At 42.1% G+C, this 12,451-nt stretch overlaps 1 protein-coding gene across 3 annotated transcripts in view; it reads left to right on the forward strand.

The window, feature by feature from the left end:
- Positions 1-12,451, forward strand: part of ADGRF2 (adhesion G protein-coupled receptor F2) — a 40,807-nt gene that overhangs the window by 22,338 nt on the left and 6,018 nt on the right. For all 3 annotated transcript variants that reach the window (XM_044252431.1, XM_044252439.1, XM_044252449.1), the window contains 4 exons: positions 716-949; positions 1,875-3,236; positions 7,852-7,893; positions 11,379-11,438. In XM_044252431.1, the coding sequence (XP_044108366.1) occupies positions 716-949; positions 1,875-3,236; positions 7,852-7,893; positions 11,379-11,438 (1,698 nt within the window). The remainder of the gene's footprint in view (positions 1-715; positions 950-1,874; positions 3,237-7,851; positions 7,894-11,378; positions 11,439-12,451) is intronic.

Consider the following 12,451-nt stretch of genomic DNA (forward strand, 5'->3'; position numbering starts at 1 on the left):
TGCCAGAAAGGGGTCCTCTAAAGTAAGGGTTGGCATTTTTTTTTCTGTAAAGGAACAGATAATTAATATTTAATCCCTGTGGGTCAAAGGGTCTCTATTGTGAAATTTCAACTCTGTCATTGTGGCAGGAAAGCAGCCTTAGACAATATTTCAATAATGAGCAGACTGACTCCCAGTAAAACTTTATTTACAAAAAACAGGCGGCCTGTCAGGGGTCATGTTTGCTTCCTTTGTTCTGAAGGTTGGGACCCAGAACCTGAATCTGTGGGAGATACTATTTATCACTATTTTCAGTCATTCTTTTGTGTTGGTGTCAGCTGATTCATCCAAATCTAGTCCAGAATTTCTATGTTTAAAATATGTTTAGTAAAAATAGGCTTAAATGACACTAGAAATTCATCAGTTGCACAAGACATATATACGGTATATATGCACAGAAGGGGTCTGAAGTGGTATGCTAAAGATAACATGTGTTCACTGGAGGGGGAGGGTTTAGCAACAGGCAGCTGACAAGCTGGAACTTGGGTTTTTCTGTTCATATACATTGGTAATGGGGCAAGTTACTCCATAGCAAATGTGACTATGAAAATATAAAATTGACAAACATTTTGCAATGTACAATTGCATGATAAGGGTGTCCTAAAGTTAATTAAAGGTACTTTCATATTCAAAGCAAAAGTAACCCAATACAAACTTTCTTTTTGACCTTTCTTAGACAAATTCATATTCAGTTCGACCATTTGGAGGGAATACTGTAATAAAAGAATATGCCAGAAAGTCTGAGACCATCACAGACATGCTGATGCAAAAGTGTCCGGAGGATTTGTCCTGTGTACTCAGGAACATTCGGCAGTCTCCCCGGCTCCCAGGAAACATCGCTGTCATTGTGCAGCTCCTACACAACATATCCATGGTGCTATCGACAGGTGTCAACGAAGTGAAGATGCAGGTGAGTGGCCTTGGCTTGGTAGAATGACATTTTGGTGGAAAGGAATGCAGTTTCGCTTGGGTATTCTGTGGGCTTTTTGGGGTCTTTCCCATCAGTGTCTGGAATGCCTGGCATAGCACGTGCTCAATAAATGTTCACCACAGAATAAACAAAGGAAAATGGAAAAGGTGAACACAACCAGTACATGTTTAGAAACAGAACTTCTTGGATGCTGGGTCCGACGCAGGGATAAGCTTGCCCAACATATATTTTGGCTACTGAAAACCTCTAAGAACTATTCTGGTTCCTGCAGAGGAAGACTTTTCCTACTTTTACTTGTGAGTCAGTACAGGATGCTAAAGTGGAAATTAAGCGAATGCAAAGAATATAGCCATACGTGTCTGCTGCAGAAGTGTGAAGTGGACCTGAATTCACTTCTTTTACTTTCAATCTTTGAGGCAGAGGAGAAAAAGGAGGTTCAGCCTCTGGCGTCAAATTTCAATTTTCTATGTTCCTGTCCAGGGTCCTGTATACAGTTGGGACTTAATAGATATTTGTTGCAAGACTGGGTATTCTGAGCAGGGTGGGCAAGTGGCTGGCTTCACCACGGTGTGAAGGGGAGGTGCTAATGTCAGGGAGATTGGGGAAGGCTGCCCACTTGCCTGCCTCTCAGGGAGACTCTGCATACATGACCCGAAGGCAATTCCTTCCTTGCGCTATTCTCCAGCTCAAATTTTGTTGGCCTGCCAGTCCCCTGGGGATCTCATTACGAGGCTGATTCTGATTCACTAGGTCTGGGGTGGGCCCTGAGAGTCCATCCTTCTAAGAAGTTCCCAGGGGATGCCTATGCCACTGGCTGGAGGACCACACTTTATAAAAGTGAATCCTGACTGTCTTGGCAGATTCGGGAAGTGGCTCAGTACTAATTCTGGTTCTTCATTGGCAGAGTTACAGTATCATGGCCAACCACATTCTCAACAGCAAAAGCATCTCAAACTGGACCTTCATCCCTGAAAGAAACAGCAGCTGTGTCCTGCTACACTCGGTCAATTCCTTTGCAAGAAAGCTATCTATAAATAAGTATCCCATTGACATATCAGATGTCTTCATTCATACTATGGGCACCACCATATCCCAAGACAATGCTGGGAAGAATTTCACTTTTTCAATGAGAATTAATGACACGGGCAGTGAGATCACTGGGCGGGTGCTGATTGGTAGAGATGAACTTCAGAAGGTGCCTGCTCCTTCCCGGGCCATCAGCATTGCATTTCCGACTCTTGGGGCCATCTTAGAAGCCAGTCTTTTGGAGAATGTTACTGTCAATGGGCTCGTCTTGTCTGTCATTTTGCCCAAGGAACTTAAAAGAATCTCATTGATTTTTGAAAAGATCAGCAAGTCGGAGGAGAGGAGGACACAGTGTGTTGGCTGGCACTCCCTGGAAAGCAGATGGGACCAGCAGGCCTGTCAAATAATTCAAGAAAACTCCCAGCAAGCTGTTTGCAAATGCAGGCCAAGCAGGTTATTTACTTCCTTCTCCATTCTCATGGCACCCCACATCTTGGAGAGCCCGATCCTGACTCATATCACGTACATAGGGCTGGGCATTTCGATCTGCAGCTTGGTGCTTTGCTTGATCATTGAGGTCTTGGTCTGGGGCCAAGTGACAAAGACAGAGATCTCATACTTACGCCATGTGTGCATCGCCAACATTGCTGCCACCTTGCTGATGGCTGACGTGTGGTTCATTGTGGCTTCCTTTCTTAGTGGTCCCATGACACACCACAACGGATGTGTGGCAGCAACGTTTTTTGTTCATTTCTTTTACCTTTCTGTGTTTTTCTGGATGCTGGCCAAGGCACTCCTTATCCTCTATGGAATCCTGATTGTTTTCCATACACTGCCCAAATCGGTTTTGGTGGCTGCTCTCTTTTCAGTCGGCTACGGGTGCCCTTTGCTCATTGCTGCTGTCACGGTTGCTGCCACTGAGCCCAGCAAAGGCTACCTACGGCCTGAGGCCTGCTGGCTCAACTGGGACATGACCAAGGCCCTCCTGGCCTTTGTGGTCCCAGCCCTGGCCATCGTGGTCGTAAACCTGATCACAGTCACCCTGGTGATTGTCAAGACCCAGCGAGCCGCCGTTGGCAGTTCCATGTTCCAGGAAGTGAGAGCCATTGTGAGAATCAGTAAGAATATCGCTATCCTCACACCACTGCTGGGCCTGACGTGGGGATTTGGGATAGCCACTGTCATCGATGATAGCAACTTGGCCTTCCACATCATCTTCTCCTTGCTCAATGCATTCCAGGTAAGTCTAGGTTCTACTGACCCGGTACTAAGGGAGAGAATTCAGGAAGACGATTTGTCATCAGGAGCTTCTGCAATTGTATGTCTTTGTGAAAAACAATGGACTTGGAGTAGCATAGTGAGTCAGGAAATAAGCTTTTTCCCCAGAAAGGCCCGGGTTCAAATCTTGATTCTCTCACTTACTGATGTGTAATGTTCCCTTGGGATATTTGTTTAACTTTTTTGAGCCACATTTTTTTCACTTGCAAGATGGGTATAATACTGCCAACCTTATAGGGTGTTAGGAAAATGAAATAAAACAGTGGGAAAGCACCAAGTACCAAAATGACCTAAAGATTATAAATAGCACAACAGTAAGGCTGAACCGCTACTGTTTAGAAATTTAAACACTACCACTTCCCCCAAATCTCGGTACCTAACTGGAGATATTAAAATGTGAAACTTTATTATATTTCTTTCCATTTGGAATTTTTAGTTCCCATTGGAAATCATCTTATTTTAATGAGGCAAGTCATACAGAACAGTATTAAAGATAAATAGTTTCCCTTCTCTTCTCTCACTTCTATGAATTAAACAATGTTCACAGTTTCATGTGTCTCCTTGCCAAATTTTTATGCTTATATACAATATATTTTGACATAATATAGGGGTTAGGATATATATTATTATGCACCTTACCTTTTCACTTAAAAATACATGGTAGCCTCTTAGTAGATAACTATGTATAAATACATCTCTTTATTGGCTGCATAGTAGTTATTCCATATTCAATAATCCCTTACTAGACTGAAATTTGTTTTTGTTTTGTTTTTTCATTTTTTTCTGGTCACTATGTACCAATGAGCCAAAGTTTATCATATTGAATGTTAAATACATAGTTAAGAATTAACTGATAAGAAAATATTTGTTTTTCTTTTTTTTTTTAATTTTTAAAAGATTTTATTTATTTATTTGACAGAGATCACAAGTAGGCAGAGAGACAGACAGAGAGAGAGAGGGAAGCAGGCTCCCTGCTGCCCAGAGAGCCCGATGTGGGGCTCGATCCCAGCACCCTGAGATCATGACCTGAGCCGAAGGCAGAGGTTTTAACCCACTGAGCCACCCAGGCACCCCAGCATTTGTTTTTCTAATGACCTTTACAATAATTCTTTTTCCTGAATGTAGACTTATTTGAAAATAAATGTTTTACCTGGTGGATAATAGAGATATGAAGTCAAATATTTTCTCTTTTTCCTCTTTCAAAATTTAAATATAATGATTTCATTTTACAATAAGCATTTTGATGCCTTGGCAAACAAGGTTAACAATAATAGAGGTGCCTCAGAATTTGACTCTGTATTTGTGCATGTCTACAAAAAAACATTTTTTATATAGCTTTTACCCAAGTTTATGCAGCTAGTCATGGCCAGGGCTGGTGTAATCACCTAGCGTTCTCAAATTTCTGATCAGCATATCCCATGGCTGTTTGTCAGGAGTCCTTAAAGAGTTCATGTACCTACTCCTCTGCATTTCCCTTTCCTTGTCTCCCCGGGTGTCCTCTTGCCTGTGAGTTTTGGTCTGAACTTCTGAACAGTCTGGACTAGGCTGTGAGCATTTGCATTTTGGTACCATGAGCTCCTTTACCTACCATGATAAGATCAATTTGTAATTTCAACTCAGTTTCTGCCTTGACTCCTGCCAAGGAGGGTGGAGCTCATCTAAATGCCAGTACTGATGGATGTGAGAAGCTGAGCCTGGGGTGTGGATGAAGGATAGACACTGGCGCAGGCTCTAGGCACTGGTGTGCTGCAAGATGGTTTGTCCTGTCTCCAGAGAAATGACTTCTATTTTCAGGAGTTTTGCAAGCTGATCTCATTAAAAATTAAATATGCAAACCTGTAATTAAATAAAACAAAGGTTTTGTGTAAGGTCCTACATCCTCAAAATACATTAATTCCTAATTATTTGTCCACATTTTCCTATGCTCGTGAGGTTATTTTCATCTATTATATATGTATGGTGGACACACTGTATAATGATGTGCCCATCCCTTCCTAACTCCACATTTGGTGACATTGCATTACTAGATTTAAATCAGCCAGTGTGGGAGTATTTAACCACAGAGACAGGCAAATGCTACAAATTAGTAGAGCTGGTTATGGCTATTTACCAGTGAATCAGTGGGCCAAGGCATCCTTGGGATGCCCAGGGTGGGAGGAGAGAAAGGGGAGCCCTCCATCAGCTGACATGGGGGAACACAATCAAGCAAGAGGAAGGAAGCAGAACTAGCAGAGTCTTAGGATGAGGGGCAGGTGGTACTGATGGAGCGGACAGAGAAGGGATACCCCTGAACACACTATAGGTCCAGAAGATGTAGGAGAAAGACTCTCCTGGAGGTTTCTTGGTCCTAGTCTGGGAGCACCTCCACTGGTTTTAAAGCTCAACTGCCCCCTTTGCTGGGGAAGTATTAGTTGCTGACTTGACTGCACACTTTATAACCTGCAACTCCTGGTTGGTATCCTCTCTTTCGTTTATTGAGAGTAACTGTGGGCTGGGTAAGGTTTGGAGACCCCCTTATAGTTGTTTTAGTAGGAGAAAAGTTAATGTCTTATTCCCTTTGGGCTGCTGTAAAAAAACAAAACAAAACAAAACAAAACACCATAGACTGCGTGGCTTATACATAACAGAGATCTATTTTTCACAGTTTTGGAGGCTGGCAAGTCCAAGGTCAAGGTACACACAAATGCGGTGTTTGAAGAGAACCTGCTTCCTGCCTCATAGCCATCTTCTTGCTATATCTTCACATAGCAGGACAGGCCAGGGAGCTTTCTGGGGTCTCTTTTGTAATGGCACTAATCCCTTTCATGAGTGCCCTAATTTTGGCGGGGGTAGGGACATTCCTTCCGTAAAGCATATATTTTAAAATTTGGGAGAACACCTTGAGATTTATCTGCTCCAATTGTGGTTTATCTACCAAAGAATTGCAAAGAATCTGCTACCAGTGAATTTTTATCAATCAGATACTAACCCTTGATTAATAATTTATCCAGAATTTCCGAATGATATTTTGTGTAACTTTTCCTTCGGTGGGACCAATGAAAAGTGATCCTAGTGGAATATTTCCCAGTTGCACTGTATTTATGAGTAAGATAAATGACTGTACAAATGCAGGTTGCATAATAAAGCTGTTAAGCACACACACACACACACACACACACAGATGTAGACACAGATATACACACAAATAAATAAATGTATCCATTGTATCAGAACCAGGCCTGGGTGTACGTGTCCCAAGCATTTTTATACAAATGACACTTTGTAACCTAATGGCCCATGACATCCATGACATTTTCTTGGTAGATACAGTGACAGATTTCAACAGTTATCTCGTAGGCTAAGCGTGTCACACAGAAAAGCAATCTCACAGAAGGTCTCCAAGCGTTGAAGTTCTTGCTGGACTGGCTGAATGGATAGGTATATTTGGTATGTTTAGGGGAATGGATGAGCTATATGGGCAGCACCAATGCCTGTGAAATCTTCCATCTCTCAGGTAAGTTTTTTTTTACAAATAGAGGTAGCAGTGGGTTTGGTATCATTCCAGTTGAGGACCACTGCGTTGCAACATCTTTATGGTGCCATTTATATTAAAACCATGTGTCTTAATAGACATCTGCCTATTATAAGCCTAATATAAGGCTTATGTTCAATTATGAAATTGAAGGTGATGCCTTGTTAATGAAAGGTCATGAGCTCAGTTCTCTACCTGCATAACCACACCTTCAGGAGAAACTGTCTAATGAGTGCTGCAATTTATCACATTTTCAAAGTTTAATCTCAGAGTTTCTTTCTCCTTGTCTGGAAATGGGACAAATACTTTTCCTTCCTTCTTCAAGGGAGTGTTTTGGGACAACTCAAATGGACTATCCTATAGAGGAACAGCTTCCTTTTGACTTTCATGGGGTCTGACTTTGTATGGATGGTAAGGGATCTGTGAGCTAAGTGATTCCCTCCATGTTATTCTATTTGGAGCATCTGTTTCTGAGCACACATTACGTGCTTAGAAGCTCAATCTGTTTTGGGTCTTGTCTTCTGAGGGTCCTTGCGCTTGACTTCCTTTGTGAGTTTCATAACAATCTTTGGTTGTGGATGGGGGGAGGAGGTTGAGAGTGTTAACAGAAGCTGAGCATAGACACTTTTGGTATTTTTTCTATGGAAGTTTCTTTCATTATAGTTTGTCCAAGGACTGCAAGGCTGCTGTCTACGACCTAACATATTCTCTGACACTTGCTCAGACTATTATAGTCTGGTGAGCTCCTGATAAATGCAAAACACTTTTATTTTAACCAGTTGAAAAAGAAAGTCCCATCGTCTGGTATGGATCCTGGACCTTGGTCTGTTTGATTTACTGAGGTTTCTCCAGTGTCTGGCATGAGGCTGGCACATGGAAGATGCTTAATCAGTATTCATCAAATGGTAAATTTAGGTGCTGTGACCGTAAGAGAGTCAAAATTTTATTAAATTGTTTCTGATTTTATTTATTTATTTATTTATTTATTTAAACCAGACTAGAAACTGATGAGTACTGGTATTTAAAATGGCTAAATGGCTCTTCTTCCCTCTTCTGTGTTTCTCAGGGCTTCTTCATCTTGGTGTTTGGAACAATCCTGGACCCAAAGGTATCACAAATCCTTCTTCCTTTTGTTTTCCCCGTGATCTGTACTTGGCTCTGAAGTCCTCACTTGTAAAGACCACTTACTGAGTGTCTCCGACCTCCATCATTTGTGCGGACACTTGCACACGGCATCACCCTTCTTTATGATGCAAGTAAAATCTACCATCTGCCAAACTCCTGCGGAGCTAAGCATTGCACATACATTAGCTCTAGTCCTTAAAACAATCTCGGGTATTCTTATTTTCAGTTTTATGGATGTGGACCATGAAACTCAGAGTGATTAAACTTGCCCACTCTAACAAGCTGAAACAGAAAAAGGATTGATTGAATCTCACAAGATCAACTTCGGGAAGGTCTCTCTGGCTTGGAGACTCGAGGCTACTCCCAAGGAACAATTTCCAATCCAGAGACAGAACCAGACACCCGTGCTCCTCCCCACTTCCCTGGGTGCAGATAGCACAGCTCACCAGGCCCATGTCAGGCAGCAGATGCTGAGCTAGACTTGCTGCTCCTAAGTGTAGATCACCTCCACCCTGCCTGTTGGGATCCACTGGCACCTGCTTCTTTGTCCTGTCATGTCTGATTGGCTGAGTCCAGGTCACGTGGCTGGATCTCTGCTGCAAGGGAGGTCAGGACATTGAGTTCCACCTTAAAGAGCTGTAGACTCTGGAAAGGGAATTTTCCAAGTAGAGATGTGTGTGTGTAGGTGGTAAGTGGTGAAAACAGAGGAAAACTAAACAAATGAATAGAATACCAAATGTTTACTCAGTCTTCTAAGATCACTCTCTTTCCTTTATACTATGCTGCCTCCTGAGTGAGCAAAGTAATCAACTCTCTCAAATGTAGAAGCAAACACCTTTGCTGCAGGGTTGATTTTTAAATTAATTATTATTAATTAGTAAATTCCATTATTAAGTTAATAGCTGAGATTTATGAAAGAGGCATTTCACACTGGTCCTTTCATTTTGTTATGAGGATACCATATCGACCAAATAAAAATTATTTAGAAGTGGTAGAGTATTGGTGTTTCAGTCTATTTCCGGTACAAACTTTGTACCACTGGGAGAGTTCCTTAAGTCTCAGGAACCCAGATCCCCCAAAAGGAATGCAGATTATGATGATTTTCCTGCCTATTCTGCTCGATCCTGGTAAAGAACAAATGTGATTTTGTTAAGTGAAAATACACAGAAAGCATTTAAGGTAGTACACAGTTGTATACCAAGTGATTTTTTTAAATTAATTGTAATACCACAACTAGTGATTATTGTCAAAACAGCAGCAGCATTATTATTTATTAATTTACCAGGTGTTACGAGATGTACAAAGAACTCTAAGACCTAGAACTTTCTATGAAGATCAAAACCTCTTACATTTAACATTCTAACATAAAAGGTCAAGACTCAAAGATGTCACAGGACCGTACATGATTAATTGACATAAAGTTGTTTATGCCAGGAATCTTCACAAATTATTTTTAGGATCAGTAAAAAGTAATGAGCATATGTCCCCAGATGTGTTTATTATCAATTTACAAAGTATGTATTTTTCATGTTATGAAACACAAATTTTAAAAAAGATGAGAAAAAAGAAAATGTAAATGGAAGCTCTAGGTTGTCTCCCCATATTCCCGTGGACCCTTAAGTGCACAGTCCCAAGCCCTGGGGAGTGCTTCTCCTCCTTTGGATGCCGTGTGTGACAAAGCATGTTGTATTTTCTGGGAAGCATGAGGTCACTTCGAGCTGGAGAGGTTTGGTACCCATTAACTGTGAAGACAGAACTAACTATAAGTCCTCAGAATGTGAATAACACTTTATGAAGTGGAAGGGAAGAGGAAGTAGAAATAAGACAGTGCCCGCATTCAGCAGGAGAGATGTAGGGAAATTGACAAGTTGGTTTGGAGTCTGCGGACATAAAGCCAAGTCTCAGTCCTTCTCAGTAGTCAACTGGCTTTGGGTATTACCTCAGCTACTAATCTTAATGTCCTCTGTTGTAAAATGGACATAATAGTATCTATTTTATAGGATTATTTCTTGAATAAAATGAGATGACAGGCATGAAAAGTGTTTTTTAAAAGTATATGAATGTAAAACAAAATATAATGTAAGAAACAAAGTATATTTGATACATTAATAAATTACTTAATATAGGGGCTCCTGGGTGGCTCAGTTGGTTAAGTATCTGTCTTGGGCTCAGGTCATGATACCAGGGTCCTGGGATAGAGCCTTGCATTGGGCTCGCTGCTCCACAGGAAGCCTGCTTCTCCCTCTCCCTCTTCCTCTCCCTGTCACTCCCCCTGCTAGTGTTCTCTCTCTCTGTCTGTCAAACAGATAAATAAAATCTTTTAAAAAAATTACTTAATATATAAATATGCTGGGGCGCCTGGGTGGCTCAGTGGGTTAAGCCGCTGCCTTCGGCTCAGGTCATGATCTCAGGGTCCTGGGATCGAGCCCCGCATCGGGCTCTCTGCTCAGCAGGGAGCCTGCTTCCTCCTCTCTCTCTGCCTACCTCTCTGCCTTCTTGTGATCTCTCTCTGTCAAATAAATAAATAAAATCTTTAAAAATATATATATATAAAAATTGCCATATTAGTGTTATACTGTTAATATATATTGTTATATATCATGTTATATATTATTTATAACATTAATACATAAACATGTTTTATTAGTATATTATATGTATTTCTATTATATATTACATTATCATTAGTATACTATGTATAATCATATATATTATTTAATATGTATTAAATATATTTACATTTTATATGTATACTTATGTTAAATCTATTTAATATATATTTAACATACAAAATATAATGTTATTTGTTATTCTTATTTTCTTTATTCTGTGGACTTTCGCTATGTTGCATAGGATTCTGTTTTTTAACTATGGATTGGCCTCTAGAAAAGGTTGTTTTCTTTTTTAAAGATTTTATTTATTTACGAGAGAGAGCATGAGCAGGGGCAGAGGGGCAGAGGGGCTGAGGGGCTGACAGGCAGAGGGAGAGAGAGAAGCAGGCTCCCCACTGAGCAGGGAGCCCGATGCAGGTCTCCATCCCAAGACCCTGGGGTCATGACCTGAGCTGAAGACAGACACTTAACCCCTGAGCCACCCTGGTGCCCCTAGAAAGGGGAGTTCAAATAACAGACAAGCCACAGGAAATGTCTAACTATCAAGTGCTCCCAAAAATCTGCTACCAAAGCGAAATCAACGACTCCTCAAACTTGTGGCAAACTGTATTTCTTAGGCACGGGGTTCACACTTCAGGCCTCTGAATAGGCGTCTCCTGTGCTAGCCTCGCCTTCCTGTGTCTCTCCCTCTCCCCACCTTTTTCTGAAGCGTTCTTCTGAGTTACGGACCCCTCCACATCCCAGCGACAGGGCCTGGCTGCTAACCCACTTTCTCCCCACAGTGTTGGCCTGGTCTGTGCATCTGTGTTGACTTTCATAATCTTTTAATTCTTAACGCCTCTTGTTCTCATTCCAGATAAGAGAAGCGTTAAAGAGTCGAGTAACTTCTGCAAAATGGAGCTCCAGACTATCTGAGGTAAAGCCTGCATACCATTATTGCATGGGGCATGTTGCTAAAACAGTCCCCCTAACTCTGTGTATTCTGAGGTGCCCCATGAACACCTCTTTGACCTGTTCAGATTCCTTCGGGGGTCGTGGCATCCATAGAGAGGAAAGCAGACTACGTGCATTTAGAGAAGAGTGGCCAGGCAGGGAGTGGGGGTGGGGGGTTGTTTCGGGGGGCGGACTTCAACCCAGGCAGCAGGAGAGCAAGCCCATGCGGAAGCAGAGAAATGAGAGAAGAAAATCTCATCTTCTTGGGACTGCCTGCCCTTTCCCTCCGACTCTAGTTGGCAGAACTGCAAACAAAGTGAGGAAGTCCAGGGAAACAAATTCTGACGCTACACAAAGAGCCTCCTAGTAGCTTGATTTTCAAGAGGGGCTGGCCGCCATGGTTACCGGAGTTGTAAAGGAAGCCTGGGGCCGGCTCAGTGGTGTTGTAGAGAAGGCTCTACAGTCTAGGAGTACACACGCCCTTGACCTTCACTTGTATTTCCCTGAAATACGGAAAGAGTTTGAATGGCAGCAAAAGGGACTTCGAGGTTGGCGCAGGGGACATTTCCCAATCACAAGAGAAAAGGCAATCTAGAGTTTTCCAGGCCGACATTGGGTAGGATCCATACCCATGATTGGGCTGACAGCCTGTGGCCTGAGTAGCAACCCTGTCCCACCCTATATCCCTTGCCTTGCTGGTCTCTCTCTTTTGATTTTCATCACCCACCTTTTACCTCCCCTCCTTTCTTTCCCCTTTATTTTCCCATCTCTATTGCTGTTACTCCTACCCAAACTTGGTTCTTGGTTTGCAAACTCTGGGGATTGTTGGCCTCTCCATTGCCTTTCCAGCTGAAATGTTGAAAAGCTACAATTTATTTAGACTAAACATCAAACATGATTTAAAACAGTCGATCTCATGGGATGCCTGGGTGGGTCAGTGGGTTAAAGCCTCTGCCTTCGGCTCAGGTCATGATCCCAGGGTCCTGGGATCAAGTC

This window comes from Neovison vison, chromosome 1 (assembly GCF_020171115.1).
Source record: "Neovison vison isolate M4711 chromosome 1, ASM_NN_V1, whole genome shotgun sequence".
In the NCBI taxonomy this organism is placed as follows: domain Eukaryota; kingdom Metazoa; phylum Chordata; class Mammalia; order Carnivora; family Mustelidae; genus Neogale; species Neogale vison.